Genomic DNA, 21,658 nt, shown 5'->3' on the forward strand with positions numbered 1-21,658 from the left:
TCTGCTACAGCTAGAACAGGTGCTGGCTTCCCTAGATACTGCTTGAAATGCTCTGGATCTAGAGAGAGTCTGTTGAGACTGGAAAATGACAAGTGTACAGAACACAGCAGTCACTCTACAGAACCATCCAGAGGTCTCTGGAGGTTCATTTTGCACAGCCTTAGAGGATACCGTGATTTCTACAGGATAAGAGGTGGCCTCAATGGTATCTAGGACTCTGAAGAATAAAACATTGAGATGGTCTTTCTGCCATCAGCCCTTCTCTCTGTTGGCAGTGACTGTGCTCCAGTAGTTGCTGTACTTTTCCTAATGTCTCTTTCTTATTTTGCTCCCCTTCAACTTCTCAATTCTGCCATCTGCTCTTGATCCCGACCCAATTTGGTAAGTTGAAGCATGTCTCTTGAAATGTTACTATTGCAGGCAATCTATTTTGTATTCATTAAGATGGCACTGTAAAATGTTAGGGGAGGAAGCTTCAGGGGAGGTCCTAGAACTGTAGGCCCTGATTGTGCCAACTGTTTTGGGCTACTTTCAGATGGGGGCACAGGTAAAGAGCTTGCCTGTTATTTCTAAGTGAAGTTCTAAAGGACTGTCAAAACCCAGTGGTCACTGAAGCAGTTCTTCGTGGACCTAATAAAAATATGAACAATAATGTGGCCTCATAGCATTCAAGCACCAGATTTACTTGCAAGATGATACCTGAGTACAGAAAATCCAAGGGAGGGAGAGAAGAGCTAGGAGGAGGGTGAGTGGGTGGTTTGGTAAGGAGGATTTTATAGCCAGCATTCAAATTACCAGCCTGAGTCTTCACATGGTAATTCTCCCATCCACTTAGGTCACTTAGAGAATGTTTGGAACATATTTCCGGGTTGGTTTTTATGGCAGCAAGTTTGGGGACCTGGATGAGCAAGAGTTTGTTTACAAGGAACCCTCCATCACCAAATTAGCTGAAATCTCTCATCGACTTGAGGTAAGAAGTATCCTTGAGTGCCCTTGAAAGAGGTATTGATCAAGTAATCACACAGTGAGCGTGGAGAGGATGTACCCCAGCACTATGGAGAAGGCATATGGAAGAGGGGCAAGCCAACATCTGGTTAGCCTTATGTCCATTTTGGGAAAGACAATGGAACGGCTCAGAATAGTGAGAGATCTAGTAACCCTAGATAGGGAAGGGAGGTTGCTGGCCATGTAACACGGTTTCTGCAAAAACAGGTCCTGCCAAACAAACCATGTGGAATACTATGACAGGGTTTCAAGGTGGCCAGATAGAGGGGATGCAGTGGATGTGGTTTACCTGGATTTCATCAAGGCCTTTGACAAAGTGCCCCATGATGTCCTGGTTGAGAAATTGAGGAGTTTTGGGATAGACCAATGCATTGTCCGATGGATTAGGGCATGGCTGATGGACCGAAAGCAGAGGGTAACTATTAGTGGAGAATCATCGGGATGGCAGCCAGTGACGAGCGGAGTCCCCCAGAGCTCTGTCCTGGGACCTATCTTGTTCAATCTTTTCATCAATGACCTGGAAGAGGGGGTGACCAGCCTGCTGATCAAATTTGCAGACAATGCTAAAATTGGGGCAGTGGCCACACTGATGAGCAGGTACTCTGGATCCAGAAGGATCTGGACAGACTATGGAAGTGGGCAGGGGACAAATGGATGGCGTTCAATGTGAATAAGTGCAAGGTCTTGCACTTGGGGCATAGGAATGGGTGTCACAGGTACAGGATGGGGGACAAGTGGCTGGAGAGCAGCACTTGTGAAAGGGATCTTGGGGTACTGGTCGACTGTAGGCTAGACATGAGTCAGCAGTGTGACACGGCAGTCAAGAGGGCAAATGCCACTACTGGTTGCATACCCAGAAGCATGGCTTCTAGATCTACTACTCTATGTGACTCTGGTGAGCCCACAACTGGAGAATTGTATTCATTTCTGGGCTTCACGCTACAGGAAAGATACAGCCAGGTTAGAATCGGTGCAGCATAGGGCCACAAAGATGGTGGCCAGATTGTGGGGGAAGCTATATGAGGTGAAACTGAAGGAGCTGGGACTTTTCAGCCTGGAGAAGAGGGGACTCCAGGGGCATCTGTTGGTGGCATATAGGTATGTGAGAGAGTGCCACACAGAGATGGACAGAGACCTGTTTTCCCCTGCAGAGGAGGGCAGGATATGTACCAATGGAGCAAAAATCAGCGAACCAGGGTTCCATTTAGATGCCAGGAAGCACTTCTGACAGTTAGGACCCCGAGGGAATGGAATGGGCTTCCACAGGATGTGGTTGAAGCCCCATCGTGAGGGTGTTCAAGGATAGGCTAGGCATGCACATGGTGGGCATGTCATGAGCAGAGCCAGCTGGACCCGGGAATCAAACTAGATGGCCTGGGAGACCCCTTCTGACTCACTCTGTTTCTGTGTTTCTAACAAAGAGGCTAGGTGGATGGGAACATAGTAGGCTTGCACACTTTGAAAAGGCTGTCAGTGGGGAGGTTGAAAGTGGCTGTCATGCTGGACTTCATGATCTTCAGGAGAATAAGGGGTAAAGATCCAAAAAGCCACAGTGAACCAAAAGTGGTGCACAATCACAATAAGTAGAGAAGCAAGCTAATATCAGCCACCCACAGATGCTACTCGCGCACTTGTGTGGTGATTGGCATTGGCAGGTCCCTGGGCAGGTTTGGGAACAGCAAGGGGGGTTTACTGTTCTTGCCAGGTGGCTCACTGTCCAATTTCAGGTACCCACAATAGGGCCAGTTGCTCAGGTTTGGACCACAGAGAACTCATTGTAGATGCAACTCTAGAAGAACTCAGGGGTTGCCAGGATGGCTTGTAACCCTCAAACAAGCTATCCTGCAGGCGCAACAACCCATTGTGTGTAACAGTGTATGATGGGCTGTCATGTGTGAATCCGGTCAATGTCCATCATTGTGTGGTTAATGGCTGCCCGTATTACTTGTACATCTGACATAGGTGTGCTTAGAAGTGCCTGCCACCTCTGTTTTTCAAGCACACGTATCCACTGTACATTACGCAGTTGTGTGCTGGCCAGTTCAGTTGATCTACCTACAAATTAAATCCTATTTATTATTTAGATAACATCATCAATGCAAGTGGTGCTTTTACAAAATTAAAAACATTGGTCCTGGTCCAGTGGATGTCATCATCTAAAATTTGACCCTCCAGTGGGCAAAACAAGATGCAGGTGAAGGAAATGGGGAGAGTTCAATTGGACTCTGGAATTCATTTGAATTGAGCTCAGTTCAGTACATTTGGGCATAGTACATATTCCTTGTTAGAGTTTCCTCATGCTTAACTGCATGGTGGGGACCAGGCGGTTGTGCTAATGTCTGTTCTCTCTGTTTCTAAGCATTTAACCTGCATCTTTTCTGCTTGTCTTGCTGAGAAAGGTGCAGTAGTTAGCATGGCCAAAGCAGTATTGAAGGAGGGAAGACTCCGTTACACGAACCATGCTGTTTCCCACCACTGCCTGTTTCTGGCCAGAAAACTCTCCCAGCAGCACATGCAGATGCCTCCCAATGCTGCCCTGTGTTGCTGGCTGTTTAACCAGGTGGCAGTAGCGGCCCACATTGAGGCTGCCAGTTGGAATCCCTTTCCAGACTGGAGCTACCCGCTTCCCAGTTTGCCATGTCCAGAACGGTACCATCTCCCTAACCCTGGCCTTGGTGGCTCCTGGCACAGGTCTTGTGCACTGCAGTCCAAGCACAAGCAAGATGACAGTAGAGAGGAGGGGGCTGTGGCTCCACTCTGTGGCCCCTGTCTGCATGGCTCCCAGTTACTGTGCCCATTGTTTATTCTGGGGGCCAGGGCTACTGGATGCGTATTACTGAAACCTGCTTGCCCATTCAGCTGTGGAGTGGCAGGGGAGGGGCCTCCTTTCTTTTTACAAAGTAAATGTGGGAAGCTTGGGAGGAAAGCAGAAGCCATATCCTTCCCTCCTTACTTGCTGTAAACCAGATGCTTTAAGGGTTACAACACCTGAGCTATAGGGCGAGGGAAATAGACTAGTGGGAAATTAACCAGTGGACCCATTTTCCTTCATCTTGTTTCACTTCTCATGTCTGAGCTGGGCCTGGGGGAGGTTAGTTAAAAACATCGAGTGGCAGAGAGAGCAGCTTTTGCTTTCCTTACCAGTATGCCCATTTTAATACATGAGCCTCTGCCTCAAAGCTAAGCTGATGAGTACACATTTCATAAACACAAGTGGCATCCAGTTAAGCCTTGAGAATCACAGAATAACCCTCCCTCCATGAAAACTCCTTGGCTCTGGCGACTGAAGACACCCAAAGTGGTCTCTGTCCTTGTTTCCTAGCTCTAAAGAACTTTCTGGTCTCCCTTTGCCTTGCAGGAGTTTTACGCTGAGCGTTTTGGCCATGAAATGGTAGAAATCATCAAAGGCTCCAACCCTGTGGACAAGGTCAAGCTGGATCCCAACAAGGTAGTTTCTGCTGTGCATTGCATTAGAAGATCAGGCATATCCAAGACACTCTTGGCTCCATTCTGATTCTGGTTGGTATGGAATATCCAAAGAAAGAACGTCTTTCCCTGGTGACCTATAACTGTCTCGCTTGTTCAGCAGGGAAGAGTTAATGTGCTCATATCAGAGACACTTCCCAGACAAGTGCCCCATGGCATGTGTGGTAAGAGGTGACTGGCCACCTTCCTTCTCCCATGCCCCATGTACTGCAGCAGGGATGACATGCCCCTGTCACTGCCAGACCCTGAGCTTGTCTGTAGGAGACTGACATTGCAGGATACACCAAGAAGTAGCAAGGGTCGGGCCAGTGGGCCGGTTTTCTCCTTGGCCCATGACTGAACATGGGTCAGAGCCTGTCTTAATCCAGGTTTGGCTAGAATTGCTTGCTCTCATTTGGTCCCAGTGTCTTGGCAGTTCATGGCAAAAAGATGCTTAGTGGCACAGAGGGCGATGCTGCCCTTTCCTTCCCTGACAACCTTCCTCGGGTGGTCTTTTCTGCCGTAGGCCTACATCCAGTTGACTTACGTAGAACCATTCTTTGACACATATGAGCTGAAGGATCGTATCACATACTTTGACAAGAACTACAATCTGCGCACGTTCATGTTTTGTACACCATTCACGCTGGATGGACGAGCACATGGAGACCTGCACGAGCAGTTCAAGCGCAAGACACTGCTTACCACCTCCCACGCCTTCCCCTATGTTAAAACTCGGATCAACGTCATCCATAAGGAGGAGGTGATTTGGGGTGTGCGTGAGGGGAGTGCTGAGGGGAGCAACAAGGAGTGGGTTATGCACAGAGCTCGATCTACTGCCATTCTGGGGAATCAAGGGGGCATTGAATTTGGTGTGTAATATAAAGCTCAGCTTTCTAAGAGTCGCCACTTTCTGGTTTTGATCTTTGAGCACCTCTCTAGCCCTGGTGGCTGTAGCAGTACGCTTGAAAGTTTGTGAGGAATGCATGCTGAGCTCTCAAGGACAGAGAAGCAGCTCAGAACCATTTCCATTGCTTCAATGCGGGGGAGGGGGATTCAGTGTTCTGCAAAGCTTATGCAATAATTCTTTTTCCATATATTGTGCACCATATATGCAAAATGTTTACTACTTTGAATAAATTATGCAGAATAGTGCACATTGCTGGATAAACACTGGGGAGGCCATACAAATGGACTCAATGCAGTTCACAGAATTTAACTTCTGTTATTTTGGATTGAGACTGTAATTTGGATTGAGACTGTAATTGCTCTTGATAGTTGCTTAATGTGTACCAAGTATGTGCACACCCCTGGACACAACACAGGAAATATCCTGGCCTTCTGCTTCTGTTTCCATTTTTTTGTTTTGTGTCCCCAGATTATTCTTACACCCATTGAAGTAGCTATTGAGGACATGCAGAAGAAGACCCAAGAGCTGGCCTTTGCCACTCACCAAGATCCAGCTGATGCCAAGATGTTGCAGATGGTGCTACAGGGATGTGTAGGCACAATAGTCAACCAAGTATGATTTATTTATTTATTAGGGTATTTTTATCCCTTCTATATTACATTGCACATCTCTGGACAGCTTACAAATCAACATCCAATAAATACCTATAAACCCAAATAATCCATAATAATCCACAACTGAGCATAAAACATAGTTAAAATATTTAAACATTGAAATTACGGGAAAATAAAAAGATCTTGACCTGGCACCGAAAAGCATGTAATGTCAGCGCCAGGTAGACCTCTCTGGGGAATGCATTCCATAGCCAGGGCACCACCACAGAGAAGACCTTCCTCCAAGTATATTCTCTCCTAACTTCCTTCAAGGAGGTTTCCTGGAGCAGGGCCTCTGCTGCAGATCTTAATGGGCATGTAGGGAAAGAGATGCTCCTTTAGGTATCCTGGTCTCAAGCCATTTATTTATTCAAAGCTTTTATATGCTGTCACCACATGCCTCGGTATCTCGGGACGGCTCACAAATGTACAATTAAAAACAATAAAACAATCCAAATTCCATAAAATTATGTAAAAACAAAAAGCAACTGTTAACGTTACAAATATTAATTTTTAAAATAACAAAGGTTTCAACCTGGCACTGAAAAGAATATAAACTCGACACCAAGCGCCACCGCAGAGAAAGCGCTGCTCTGGGTAGTTGTTCTCTTTATCTACTTTAAAGAGGGCTCCTGGAGCAAAGCCTCACAGATCTTAAGGGGCGTGAGGGCATGTACGGGAAGAGGTGCTCCTTCAGGGATCCTTGTCCCAAGCTGTTCAGGGCTTTCTAGTTAAAACCAGCACCTTGAATTGGGCCCAGACTTCAAATGGAAGCCAGTGGTGGAGGACCGGCGTTATATGAGAATAATGACCAGTCCCTGTCAGCAACCTGGCAGCTGAAGTATCCAGGCCGTCTTCAAAGGCAGCCCCACATAGAGCGCATCACAGTAATCCAACCGGGAGGTTACCAGCGCATGAATCACTGTTGCTAGGCAGTGTTTGTCCAGGTAAGGGCACAGCTGGTGGATCAGCCAAAGCCGTAGGAAAGCATTTCTCGCCAACGCCGCCACCTGGGCTTCCAGGGATGGCTCTGGGTCGAGGGGCACTCCCAATCTGCGGACCCTGTCCTTTAGAGGGAGTGCAACCCCATCCAGGACTGGGCCAAAATCACTTACCTGAAAACCTGAACCACCTACCAAAAGGACCTCTGTCTTCTCTGGATTGAGTTTCAGTTTATTGACCCTCATCCAGCCCATTACCTCAGCCAGGCACTGGTTCAGGACAGCCACTGCCTCACCTGGATTAGTTGTAAGATAGAGGTAGAGCTGGGTGTCATCCGTGTACTGGTGACTCCTCAGCCCAAACCTCCTGATGACCTCTCCCAGTAGTTTCATGTAGATGTTAAATAGCAAAGGGGACAAAATGGTACTCCATGGTGAAGTTGCCATGGCACAGAGCCATAGTCCCCCAGCATCACCTTCTGGAATTGGCCAGCCAAATAAGAGCGGAACCACTGCCACGCAGTGCCTCCTACTCCCAGTGTGGCCAGCCTATCCAGAAGGATACCATGGTCGATGGTATCAAAAGCCACCGAGAGGTCCAGGAGAACCAACAGGGATGCAATCCCCCTGTCCCTCTCCCTGCACAGGTCATCATACAGGGCAACCAAGGTAGATTTAGTACCTGGGTCTGAAACTGGACTGAAATGGGTCCAGATAATCAGTTTCATCCAAGAGTCCCTGGAGTTGTCCCGCCACCACCCACTCCAACACCTTGCCCAGGAACGGAATGTTGTCCACTAGTCTATAATTGGTGGCCACCTCTGGGTCCAAGGACACCTTCCTCAGGATGGGCTTGATCACCTCCTCCTTCAAAGGGGCAGGAATCTGGCCCTCCCTCAGAGAAGCGTTAATAACCTCCTGGACCCAGGTACCATTTCCATGTTTGGCTTTGGTAAGTAGCCAGGAAGGGTAAGGGTTGAGCAAGCAGGTGGTAGGGCATACTAGTCCAAGCACCTGGTCCACATCATCAGGCCGCAGCAGCTGGAACTCATCCAACAGTGATGGCCCAGATGGGGCTCTGGAGACTTCCTGTAATGGAACTGTATCAACTGTCAAATACAGCTCGTGACAAATCTGAGCCATTTTCTCCTTAAAATGCTGGGCAAAATCATCACAGCAGGCTCTTGATGGTACCACCGGATCTTTATTAGGGCCAGAGTGTATCAGGCCATGCACCACTTGAAAAAGCTCCGCTGGATGGCATTGTGAGGAGGCAATGGAAGTGGAGAAGAATTTCTTCTTCACCGCCCTTACCACCACAGCATAGGCTTGCTAATGAGCACATACTGTATATGTGTTCGGTTAGATTCATCCTGTGATTTCCTCCACCTGCACTCGAATCGTGTCTCAGCCTGCTTCATTGCCCGTAACTCAGGTGCATACCATGGTGATGAGCGGGCTCTGCTTGGTGGGAGAGGATGCTTAGGAGTGATCGTGTTGATTGCCCTGGTCATTTCCCCATTCCACAAATCGACCAGAGCATCAATAGGAGTGGCAGCTTTATCAACTGGAAAATCCCCCAGAGCCCTCAGGAATCCATCAGGATCCATATGGCTCCGGGTGCAAACCATCTTAATAGGAAGGTTAGCTCCGAGCTCAAACCTCACTTCAAGATCACCATCTTCCTACCCTGACGAAAAAACCAGGTCCAGAGTATGACCTCTGTCATGGGTTGGACTGGTGACATGTTGAGACAGCCCCATGGCTGTCATGGAAGCCATGAAGTCCTGAGCTGCCCCAGTCAGAAACAGCCTCGGCATGGAGAATGAAGTCCCCCAGAACCAACATCCTGGGGATCCTCAACACCAGGTCCGAGACGATCTCCGTCAGCTCAGGTAGGGACTCTGATGAGCAGAAGGGTGCACAGTACACTAGCAGAATCCCTAATCTGTCTCGATTACCCAATGCCAGGTACAAACACTCTAGACCCAGTCTCAAAGCCCAGTGAGGGAAATTGAAACTTGATGAATTAGGGTGACTCACCCCCCTCAGGGCATGGATGGTGCTGGATCAGGTACCCGGGTGGACACAGTTGACTAAGGGAGACATCCCTCCCTTTTCCTGCCCAGGTCTCCGTAATGCACTCGAGGTCAGCCCACTCATCCACGATTAAATCGTGGATGAGGAATGTTTTATTATGGACCAACCTGGCGTTCAACAACAGCACCGTCAGGCCTGAGGGGCAGTTGATAAAACTACCTGGAACCCTCCAGTTGGGGGAATAACCAGAAGAGGGGACAGATGCTAAATATCTGTCCCTCCTTCTTCTTAGCTAACTTGTTAGACCCCACCACCGCCATTTCTTTCCCTGCCCTTTTCCTCCCCAGTGGTGGCACCCATGCACTCCCCAGTCACACCCATAACTTATTAAAACCTAGCAATAACAATAAAATACAGCTCAGTCATTGTATACAGTAAGATTAAAATGCATTAAACTTAAAATCCCCAGACACCCCCCCCCCCCCCGTGACAAAAGAGCAGAGTCCCTGGCCCAGCCCCACCAGCCCTAAACAGTCCCAAACAGCTCAATGCCCTTCGGCCGCTGGCCCTAGGCCATGGCCCGCGAGATATAGGCCGCAGCCCCTCCCCCACAGCCAGCACCTTCCCCTGGCCCAGCTGCCACCTGCGCCGGGAGTCGAGGCAGTTGGAGCAGTGAGGGCAGGCCCATGGGGAGCTCACCAGCAGCAGCAAAGAGGAAGGAGGGAGGGGGAGGGGGAGGAAAATGGCGGTGCAGCAGCAGTAGCATCATCCCAGCCTTCACAGCATTCCCAGCCTCGCAGCAGCCCTGTCCACAGCGCTGGCAGGGTCTGCAGCGTCGTCTTTGGGGTGGCGAAGCAGGGGGCGCTGGTGAGGCCAGTCCCAGTACTCATGGTGGGAATTGGTGATGTATTGGGAGCAATAAAGAAGGTTCAGGTCAAGCTAGCAAACCTGCTGGGACTGTGGGAAAACAGCAGATGGGGGCAGGGGTGAGAGAAGAGTCTAACTCCACCTCGAGGAGGAGTAATAAGCGGTCTGGGATGAAACTGAGGGAATGAGCAGGAGAAGGACTCATGGATCATGTCGAAGAGTCTTGCAGCACTACGGCACCCAGGAGTGGGCAACTGATTTGGAAGTGAGGTCGTGTGCAGGGGGGAAGGCCACGGAAGGAAGGCTTTCCCTCTTCTCTTGGACTCTGAGCTGAGACTGAGGCACCACCTTCATTGCAACCTCATGGCCTGTGTGTTCCAGGGTCCTCTGGAAGTGGCGCAGGTATTTTTGGCTGAGATCCCTGATGACCCCAAGCTGTATCGGCATCACAACAAGCTCCGGCTTTGCTTCAAGGATTTTACAAAGAGGTACTGCTCAAGCACATTTGCCCTGAAGCTGACGGCAGGGGCAGAACTGACGGGGGTGCATGCCAGATGACCCTCCCACCCAAGTCCTCCACAAAGTTGTTGATGCTGTTCGTTTTCTGTTCAGAGTGCTGAGAGGATGTCCTTTTCTCCATTGGGCCCAAGGATGGACTCCACTGAGCAAGGGCTTTCACCCTGGAGGAAACTCTGTGTACAAGGCAGCTGGGCTAGCCCTGCCCCTGTTGCTTCTTGGCACTGGAAGGACCTCAGATGAGGTACCAAGTGAACCTATCTGGAGAGGGTGTTCCAAAGCTGAGGTGCGACTACTGAAGAGCCCTTTTCCAGTGTTCACCTGTTGCACCTCACTTGGTGGAGGAACCTGGAAAAGGCCTCTGAAGTTAATTTCCAAGTAGGTATGTGTGGGAAGAGGTGAGCCTTCCAGTGACCTGATCTCAAGTTTTGGGTGGAATGAGCAGCATTTTGAATTGAACAGAAATAGAAGGCCAGTGCAGATGATAAAGTTCTGTTGTACTATGATGAAAGTCTTGGTATCCTATAGTGGACTAGCTGAATTTTGGACCATTTTCAAAGGCAGCCCCACATATCCTAATGTGTGATACTGTCACATAAACATGTTCACCCTTTACTTAGAATGACCACTATTCCTAAAGTCCTCTCTTTCTGATTCATTCACTGTGTGTGCAGCTTTTTCCTCTCACCACAAGAGGTAGGAAGGAAGACAGAGTTCCTCTAGTTTGGTAAGGAACTCATGAATGCTACTTCTTTTGCACAAGCTTCCTACACAGGCAGCTGCAGTACAGTTAGTCTGAGTCTGCCATCAGTTCAACCAAGACAAAAGCCTGACTGGATCTGTGGAAGGAGGAGAGTGCAGGGTACATTTGAAGGTGCCCATCTCAAGAAGTAGCAGAGGGCTGAGGCACATGTGGCCCTCCAGTTGTTGTGGGACTGCAGCTCACCTCTGTCCCAGGTAGCATAGGCAATATGGCAGTAAGGGATAAAGGGTAGTCCAGCAATATCTGGAAGGCCACACATTCCTCATCACTAAAGCGGAGATTTGTTCCTCCTGGCTTGTAGTGCTCTCCTTCTAGAAAGATGAAAGTGGTTGAATCATAGAACAGCAGATTTGGAAGGGGCCAGGAAGGCCATTGGGTCCAACCCCTGCTGTTGCAGGTCACCAGTTTACACTATTTCACTCAGATGGCTGTCCAATTTCACCTCTCTAGGCAGCTGGTTCCACTGTTGTATTGCTCCGACAGTGAGAAAGCTTTTCCTGATGTCCAGCCTGAATCTGGGTTGTCACAGCTTGACTTGATTATTCTGTGTCCTACATGCTGGCATCAGTAAGAAGAGATCTTGACCTTCCTTTTTGTGGCAGCCTTTGAGGTACTTACAGAGGGATAGCAGGTCCCCCCTCAATCTTCTCTTCTCAAGGCTGAACATGCCTGGTTCTCTCAGTCTCTCCTCATAGGGCAGTGTTTCCAAACCCTGGATCATTTTTGCTGCCCTCCACTGGACCCTTTCTAATTTACCTGCACCTTTCTTAAATCTTGGTTCCCAGAACTGAACACAGTATTCCAGGTCAGCTCTGACTAGTGAGGAGTATAGAGGAACTACTACTACTCTGAATGCATCCCAAAATAGAATTTGCCCCCTTTTGCAGCTGCATCACATTGTTGGCTCATATTTAGTCTGTTGTTCATAACTCCAAGGTCTTTTTCCATTCTGTTGAGCCACATATCCCCCATCTTGTATTGCTGCATTTGGTTTCTTTTTCCTAGCTGGAGGACTTTGTACTTATCCTTATTGAATCTCATTCTGTTGCTTTCAGCCCAGCATTCAAATTTATCAAGATCACCCTGGATCTTCATTCTGTCTTCTGGGGTGTTTGCTATTTCACTTAGTTTTTGTATCATCTGCAGGTTTGATTATTGTTCCTTGTACTTCTTCATCCAAATCCTTAATGAAGATGTTGAAGAACACTGGGCCCAGGACTGAATCCTGTGGCACCCCTCTAGTTACCTCCATCCAATCTGAGAAGGTGCCATTGATGAGCACACTTTGCATCTGATTTAGCAGCCAATTTTGGATCCACCTAATAGTTTTTCTATCTAGTCCACTTTTTGCTAATTTGCTTATTGGAATGTCATGGGGTACTATGTTGAAAACTTTGCTAAAGTTGAGGTAGATTACATCCACAGTGTTCCCTCTGTCCATTTGCGAGGTAACCCAGTCAAAAGATGAGATTACATTAGTCTGGCAGGAATTATTTTATTTTCCATGTTGGCTTTTATTAATCACTGCATTTTTTCAAGGTGTTTACACACTGATTTTTGCTGCAGAATTTTTCAAGGGATTAATGTCAGATTAACTGGTTTGTACTTGCCAGGTTTGTCTTTCTTCCCTTTCTTGAAGATGGGGACAATGTTAGCCTTTCTCCAGTTGTCTGGCATGTCTTCTGTTTTCTCCAAGAATCTCAAAGATAATAGCCAGTGGTTCTGAGAGTTCCTCTGCTAGCTCTTTTATGACTCTCGGATGGAGTTCATTGGGCTCTGGAGATTTGAACTCATTTAACCCAGGTTGAAGATCCTTGACCATTTGTCTGTCAGTCTTGGGCTGCCAGCTCTCACTTTCAGCTTGTACCTCCTCTTTGCTGTAATTTTCTTGTGGGAGAAGACTGAGGAAAAATAGGAATTCAGCATCTCCACCTTTTCCTTGTCGTCTAATATCACTCTGCCATCCACTTGTCAGGCAGGACCTGACAAGCAGCACCCCCCAGATCTGGATAGAATGGAGTGCTGTAGTGGCTCAGAGCTTCACAGGTGACACCTCTCAGAACTGCCTGCTTTGACACACGTTGCTATTGCACAGACAAAACAAAGCACCTGCTGTTGTCAGGGTGTCATAAAAGAGTTCTTTCTTGGTTGCTTTTTGCTAAGGAATAGCAACATCACAGGGCAGGGGTGGCTTCTGAGAGGATCGAGGTATGGGGAAAAGTATCTGTGCTCTTAAATTCTTTGCCTGCCATGGTCCCAGCCCTGTTCGGAAATCCCCTCAGCCATTGTTTTTTTTAAAAAAACAGAGCTACACTCTTGTCTAGTTTGGCCTCTTCTGTGACCCTTTAAAGAGCAGAACTTTACTTTCAGTGGGGTTAGTCATGCCTGCTTTTCTCGAACACTGAAAACCCCAAGACTGGCCTTGCTCTGCTCCATTCCTGGCATGGGCCCGGCACCCAAAACCTCTCCTTAAATGTGACCAAGAGATGTTGTATTGTGGGAGTAGAGCAGCCCCTCTGCGTTGATAATACTTCCAGCTGCAGCTGCTGTTTCCTGTGCCACTGGCATAAATCCCCATGTGGGCGATCGTTAGTGTCGAGATTTTGGATGATCTGTATATGAAAGAATTCCAACTGGATGCCTGCATAATTGTAGGAATTGAGATTCAACTTGCACCCAGAAACAGCAGCCCAGCAGTGGTTAGTGTGCATTCCAGTTCAGTGAGAGAGCCAGTGTAGCTAAAAGACTCTGCTGTGAACCCAATTCAGATCTTGCCCCTGCCATGAACTCAGTCGATAGACTTAAGCAAGCTACCATTCTCTGACATTTCAGGGTCAGAGAATGTGTGGTCCTCCAGATATTGTTGGCTGCAGCCAGTATGGCTGGTAGTCAGGGATGATGGGAGTTGTGAGCCAACATCTGGCCTGTTGTTGCATTATTAGATAGTTTTTCCCTCCAACAAATAATACTAACTCATCTGGATGACTCAACAAGCCATGCCTAGGATGGTAATTAGGCAAATGATGCTCTGTACTTATTGGCAGCTTAAACATGGAACTTCTCAAGAAGGGAGGGCTAAGGTTGGCTAGTCATTGCTGACCACCTTGTATATGAGGTTTTGATGACTTTTAAAATCAAGGGGGTTGGTTCTTGTTGGTCCTCTACTAGGGTTATGCCTTTGTCTTTTGCCTATGACATGTGGGCTCTAGTGAATTGGTTTTGCAAGATCTCAGTACAGTGTGTGTGAAAGAAAGAGATTGGCACAAGACACTCTGTTGGTTGACTAGATTTATATCACTTGGAAGGCCCAAGGCAACTAAAAGAAGCTACCAATATTTAAATCAACTAGTTTCAGTACTACAGCACAGAACCAGTAAAAGTCTATATGGCCACAATTCCAGCAGCTTAAAGAACAGAGGCTTGTTAAAATATGGGTGCTTAAGCAACCAGCTCCCAACAACACTGAGCCAGATAATAGGAGTGCTTCCTCCAACACCTCCTGAGCAGTTTTGTAACTGGGCATGATGGAAACTGTGGGGTGTCATCAAAGACACCATATCTTATGTTTGTGAAAGCTTTAAAAAGCTGCTGGCCAAGATGTTCCAGAGTTGATTTGCAGTGCATTCTTAGCCATGTCTACTCAGAAGTAAAGCAGATTGCGTTTGATTGGACTTTTCCTAGGGAATCTTCCTCAGGCTGGTGCCCTCCAGACATGCAGGACTGCAGCAGCCCAGTCAGTGGCCATGATGGCTAGGAACAGTGTCTAGAGGGCAGAAGGCTGGGGCATAGGGTTCTGGCCTTAGCCCTGCACTGGGGCTACCTCAAGTCTTAACCTGGTTTCTGACTTTTTTAGGTGTGAAGATGCTCTTCGAAAAAGTAAGACACTGATTGGACCAGACCAGCGTGAGTTTCTCCGAGAGCTGGAGAGGAACTATCAGCGCCTAAAGGAAGCTCTGAGCCCACTTCTCAACCGCAAAATCCCTCAACTCTACACCCCTGTTGCACCCCATTCTGCACACAGGTGACTTATGGCATGAATTAAGGGGTCACACATGCAGAGAGACACTCAAAGGGCTTTCAGGCTAAATGGACAATTATCAGTGGCAGTCACAGAAAGTCCTGCAAGTGTCTCTCTTAAGCACCTCTCTTCCTGGTTCTGTTGATCTTCAGCATTCCCTCTGGAAGAGATCTTCCTGAGAAGCCCAGAAAGGGCTGCAGGGACATCTGTGCAGAGAGGACACAATCTGTGGGGCGTTCCTCCTCCCCAAGTGAAGGTATTCTGCTCTTCTTTGGCAGTTCTCCAGGGTATGTGCTATTCCTGTTGCATTGTGTCCAGAGGTCTAGAAAGCTACATGCCATAGAGCACAGCAGACGTTGCTTATATCTTGTCGCTTACCAAATGCATTTCTAGTCCTTTACAACCTGGAGCCATATCCCTAGTTTCTGCTTAATGGTGTTTATGTAAAATACCTCGTTTGCTGGTTCTGTTAGTTCTTCCACCCATTAAATTTGTATCTCAGCTTTAGTTTGGAGGGAGCATTAGTGTAGGCCTTCCCAGTCACATAGTTGGGTGGCAGTAGATGGGCATGAAGTCAAAGCAGGACCATCTGTCCCCCAGCATAAAGAAAGGGGAAATTTGTTTGGGATCTCTTTTCCCTGTCCCATTACCTTCTCTCCCCTTCTGCCTCCTGCAATAGTGTCCATGCTCTCAGAGCATCTTTTGGTAACATTCAAAATCTCTCTCATGAGGGTGGCCACAGCAGGCGGAGTTCGCAATTTTAGTAGAATGGTTTTACTGGTTCAGTAGCATTTACGCCTCAGCTATTTATACATTTGCCACTCTCCCTGTCACCCTTTCATAGCAAAGAATAAATTCCTTTGAAAGGGTTGTTAGACCCAAAAAGTGGCCTGCTGATATCTTGAGAGAATAAATACTTCTGTTTTGCTTTGTTCACTTCCAGGAACTCCTTCAACAGATTGAGCCTGCGAAAGATTGAAGCCTAGGAAGGGTACCCCCCTCTAAAATGGGCCATCAGAATCCTTTGTAAGGATGAGCGGCTGACCTGGAGTTTCACCTGGAGTTTCAGCCCTTCTGGAAGACATGCTGCTTGCTCTTGCCTGAGACTGAAGAATCCCCTCCTAGAGTGTCTTCAGAACATGGAGCCAGTCTGTCACTCCAACAGTTGCAAGGAGAGCGTCTATGTGGCAAAGTGCTGGGAATGGTCTGGATCGCACATTTTGCCTGGGTGAGGGCTGTGCTCCATCCTCAGGAAACTTTTCAGTTGCAGCGTTGTGGATCAAAGATTCCATTTGAGACCTCCTTCAGACCTTCTTCCCAGCTGAACTGAAGATTTGCTTCGTGCACTTGGGCCTCAGAGCAGCTGGATTTGAAATACCGGCTCTGTGTGTAGTTGGAAGCTTACTCATTGTGGATTCTGTGTCCTCTTCTCTTTAACAGCTAGGGTCATTGTGGAAACTTGAGTTACCCCTTGCTCTTTGTTTAACCCCCCCTTTTGGCTACCAGCTCTTTGCCATGAACAAGAATGACTGGCCTACATTCTGGGGCACTCCTAACTCAGGGAAGAAGGCAGTGGTATCTGGGAGAAAGAGGGCTGGAACCTAGGACAGCCAGATCCTATTCCTGGCTTTGAGGGGTGATCAGGTCCTTCTGTTTAGAGCTTGATCTGCCTCCTTAGAGCTTGGGCTGAACCCCCAGTGTTCTGACCCCTGCCACCTCTTTTCTTCCCTCCACTCTCTTCCCAAGGGATCCTGGCACTTGGTTTTATGCAGCTGGTTGCCAAGTAATGGCTTCTTGCCAACTGCCTTCTGGATTGCTCAATATTTGCAGCCTGGACTTTCTATTTCACATGCCACCGGCCAAGCCTTTTCCAATGCAGAGCTGTATTCACACACACTCTTAATTGCAGTAGTGCCTTCTAGAGCACAGTGAAGGGTGCAGAATGGAGGGTTCTGTGTGCATTTGTCTCTTAAGAAGATGGGGGGGGGCAGTGAGTGTTCCTTTCCTTATCTTAACATCAGGCAAGTAATGGAAAGAAGCTTCTTTCTGCAGGCAAGGGTCAAATCCAGGCTTTTCTTCACTCCCGTGCTTCACCTGCAGGAGGCCCTCTCTACATGAGCAGAGTGTAGTATTGGGAAGAAATTGCAGCATCCCATTTCCTTCATTGGGAATGATTTGCAGATGGAGAACAGGAGCAGAATCACTGGTAGAGGTGGGCAGGCTGGTTGCTCCAGGGAGGGCACATTCCCCCCCCCACCCCACCCCATTGCCTGTTTCTTCAAAATGGATGGGATTCATGCAGACTGTCTGAACTGCCTTGATTTGGGCTGAGTGCTGTTGTCTTTGTCCAGTTTTACATTACTCTCTGCTTTAAACAAGCTGAACTAAACCAGACAAGGGGGGGGCTCTTTATTATTTCTTTTCCCACTTTCTCTTGCATCACTACCCAATGACTGAAGGTTTCTGCTTCTGCCTAACAGTAGGAAAAAGGGTCCAGTTGCCTACCTACAGCCAAAGCTACCCCTGTGTGGATCCAAAACATACCATCTCTCCTCTGGATCAGAGTTCCATGTTTCTTACCTTTTACAAGGTCAGATAATCCTGATGGGTTGTATGCAACCATTGTGCCATGACCAAGTGTTCGGTGGGTAGCCAAGCCTTGATTTCTGCCTGCCTTCTCAGTGAAGGTGGTTGTAAACTTGTTATTTATAATGCAGCTTTTAAAAACATGCAAAGATACTGGTTCTCATCTTTTCAGTTAGTAGTAGAGAAGACTTACTTGTTTGCATTTGGAGTACCTAGGAATCTACACATGCTTATGTGATAAACACAAACTAACCCAAGAGCCTGGTGAATCGTGAGAACCTGAGTTCCATTTTTGAAAAGATCAGGTTTCCGATCCTCATTGCTATGAACAAAAACTAGAGAACGTGGGCAGATCTTTCTTAACACATATGGGGCGCACTTGGGAAAGTGCAGCTGTTGTCTCCCAGTCCCTGTTCCTTCTCTGTTGGAATGCTCATATCTCCTCTTTCACCTCCACTTAGCCACCACAGCTCCACTTTCCCTAGCAATTATTTCTTTGTTAGATTTCTGTTCCGCCTAATAGCAGAAGATCTCTGGGCCGTTTGCAAATGTTAAAAACATGCCATACAGCAACACGATATAACGTAATATAAAACGGTTAAAACTACCATAAAAAAGCAAAGCTCCACAGTAGTGTAAAGCATGGGCAAAAGCTGTCAACCCTAAAAATGCTTCCAAACTTTGAGCAAGTGCGCCCTCTCAATTTAAGCAATCCATATTTTCCACATGCAGATTCTGACTTTGCTTCTGTCACAGCCTGCAGTCCGCTCAGCGCCTGTTTTTCATAATCCCCAGTGCTGCCATGGCAAAGGTGGGTGGGCCTGATCTCTGGCGTCACTCCACCAGTGGGTGGGAGGAAGGGAGGAGGAATTCTAAGAAAGGGAGGTGATGGTGATGGTGAAGCAGTAAGTTGGGCAAGAGGGAAAGTAGGGGCAGGCGTTGTGTTGTGCAGAGCTCTCCCAGTGCCATCTGGCAGGCCTGTTTCAGATGCCCAGAAACAGAAAAAGGGGGCCAGATAAGCGGAATAGGAGGCCCAGAGTAGGAGAGCTGGCCTGTACTGTAGACAAGGCATTCTAGCAGCTCTCTTCGCCGGGTGGGTTGGCAGACCACCTGGCCCATGGAAAGGGGTGGGGGGCAGATACTGGGGGCTGGGCAAGATTGTGTCAAACTGATGCAGTGGAAGAAGGTGTGTGTGACTGGCAAAAAGACCAGACTTACATGAGATCTCAAAGGAGGCTGGTGCCTCTCATAGAAACCTGCACAGAGCAGAAGTGAGAGAAGCTCTTTTCTCTGAAGCTCATGTGCAGTGTGGACACTAATCTCTGAAGGCCTTCAGGTCAGTTGTGTCTCTTTTTAAAGGAGGGGCCCCTGTAGGCCTGTCCCAAGTGGCTAGTTCATGATCAGGAATGCATGGAGTTTGTGCCAAGCATCAGAGAGCCTTTTCTTTTTGCATAAACATTTGTGCATTTCCTTGGAAATACACATTGGTCTCCCATTGATTTTTGTGGGCATTTTTTCAAAACTATGTGTATGCATTTTTCGAACAATTATATATTAACTCTTCTCCCTGTTCAAGATGTTTCTCTTCATTCCAAGAAAATCTCAAGCTGATAAGATGCTATCTCACCCTAGAAATGGGGCAGGGGGAAAGAGGAGGTAGGCATAGTGCCTCTCCTTTTGGAACTGTAATCCATGAAAAGGTGAAGGGAACTTGGTAGCTGCAGGAATGTGGAAGGAGATACTGTGAGGCCGTATGCATGCCAAGTCTCAGCAGTGATTGTGGGGCGGAGTAGTAGTTACAAGCCCTGTTGTGGTCGTGAAGAGATGTTCAGCTCTAGGGAAGGGATCCTGGGAGATAAAAGTCGTAGTTGCTATTGCTGGCCCAAAGCATTTAATAGAAACCCCATGACTTTGAAATGTTTACAGCAAGGGCATAAAAGAGTGTCTTGTGCTTGTCTGATTATCTTAGCAGAAACAGTGAAGGGAGGGCTCTGCTGGAGCAGCCCAGAATAGAATGGTCTGTTTCAGTTTGCACACAACCTGCCTTAGATTTATGCCCAAATTATACCCATCACAGCACTGCAGAAACACTAGCAGCAGTGCCTTGCTACTGTGTAGAGGAGATTGCTGGCAGCAATGCAAGCATCCCATGTCAAGGCCCCCTGGCCTCGCAGGCAGAAATGTATATCTACAGTGAGGCCCTTTTAGGGAGAATAGGAGTTCGTATTAAAATTTGGCAATTTGCCGGGGAAGTAATTACTTGAGGAGGCAGAGGAGCATAATCCACCCCCCTTTGAGGAGGTGGCCCCCACCTGTGCAGTCTTCCTTCAGTAGTGCATCTGTGGTCCACCCTGAAACTTGGCCCACCCAGGGAACGATGAAAGGACTTGGTGCTGCCTGCAGAGAAAGAACCCATGTGGGAAGTGCACTTCCACATTGCTTTTCTGTGGTCTGAGAAGAAGCGCTTCCTCCCACTGAACAGCGTATCATTGGAGCTTCCCAACTCACAGGCCTCCAGCAGTATCCAATTGCTGCTTTTCCAGTGCAAGCTACAATTTATTATAATTTTCCATGCATTGAAGGAGTGCAGCATTTTGTATTTGACATCTTGTTACACTTCTTGTACACTAATGCAGGGATGTGCAACACATGATCACTGTGTGGTTGAGTGCAGTGGCAGCAAAACCAGTTGGCAATTTTAATGTTAGAGGACCAGACAGATCCTGCTTTGGGCTCCTATGTATCCTGTAGAGGGTCACAGACAAATTTCTGTAGGAGACGGATCTTTACCTGGAGTTCAGGCTACAGAGGGCTGCTGGGGGCAGTTACGGCTATTGGACCACCCATAGTTGTCTGCACCCTCACTATTTGGTATTTTTATTTATATATTTGTTGCATTTATGTTTCATGGTTCTTCCATGTACATGGCCTTCCATTTCATCATCATGACTCTGAAGGACAGTGGCTGGCCTAAAGTCATTCAGGGAGCTACATAACAAAGCAGGAACTAGAACTCAAGTCTCTTCAGTGCAAATCTAACACTAAGCCGAGCATACTAGCTCTCCGTGAATGACATTGTCGTATGGGCAGGGAATGGACACTTACTTGAACATATTTAAATCAAGTTCACAAAAGTGTGTATTTAGGCACTCTTCAGGTGGGAAAGCATAGAAATACAAGGAGTGGAGGGCACAAGGTTGGGGGAAACTAAAACAGTGCATAAACTTATTGATTTACACTAAAATGCTATTTTTTCATTTAAGTGCTGTTCTTTGCATATTGGAATATTTGTTTCAAATACACAGACACATAAATGTTTTAATGCAACATTTGAAAAATAAACTTTAAAAAATGCACTTTTGATTGGAAAAAGTACAGAGAAGGACAACAAAAATTATTGTGGGGGTGAAGCAACTCACTTATGAGAAACAGCTACAGCAACTGAAACAGTTTAGCTCAGAAAAAAAGCAAGCAAGGGGAGACATGATAGAGGTGTTCAAAATAATGCATGGTATGGAGAAAGTGGAGAGGGAGACATTTTTCTCCCCATAAAACTCGAACCCAGGGTCATCCTATGAAGCTGATTGGTGGGAGGTTTAGGACAGATCAAAGCAAGTACTTCTTCATACAGCATACAGTTAAACTATGGAATTTGCTGCTGTGGCAGGTGGTGATGGCCACCAATCTGGATGGCTTTAAAAGTGGATTGGACAGACTCCCAAGGGAGGAACGTATCAGTGGCTACTAGGCTTGCTGCCTGGCTGCTGCCTCCTTCACCAGAGGTGGCATGCCTGCATGCACCACTTGCTGAGGAGCTTGGGCAGGCAGGGGGAGACCTTGTGCTCATCCTGTGGGCAGCCGATTTGCCTCCTGTATGGAGTGTGGGACTAGATG

The 21,658-nt window shown here is 47.6% G+C and overlaps 1 protein-coding gene across 1 annotated transcript in view; it reads left to right on the top strand.

Moving 5' to 3' along the window:
* Positions 1-21,120, top strand: part of DOCK6 (dedicator of cytokinesis 6) — a 142,984-nt gene extending 121,864 nt beyond the window's left edge. The window contains exons 43-49 of the mRNA XM_044422291.1: positions 845-970; positions 4,364-4,453; positions 4,997-5,233; positions 5,849-5,992; positions 10,263-10,369; positions 15,014-15,181; positions 16,122-21,120. Coding sequence (XP_044278226.1) covers positions 845-970; positions 4,364-4,453; positions 4,997-5,233; positions 5,849-5,992; positions 10,263-10,369; positions 15,014-15,181; positions 16,122-16,164 — 915 coding nt within the window. The 3' untranslated portion in view covers positions 16,165-21,120. The remainder of the gene's footprint in view (positions 1-844; positions 971-4,363; positions 4,454-4,996; positions 5,234-5,848; positions 5,993-10,262; positions 10,370-15,013; positions 15,182-16,121) is intronic.
* The last annotated feature ends 538 nt before the right edge of the window (positions 21,121-21,658 follow it).

Source organism: Varanus komodoensis, unplaced genomic scaffold, assembly GCF_004798865.1.
Source record: "Varanus komodoensis strain SLA01 unplaced genomic scaffold, ASM479886v1 scaffold124, whole genome shotgun sequence".
NCBI lineage: Eukaryota > Metazoa > Chordata > Lepidosauria > Squamata > Varanidae > Varanus > Varanus komodoensis.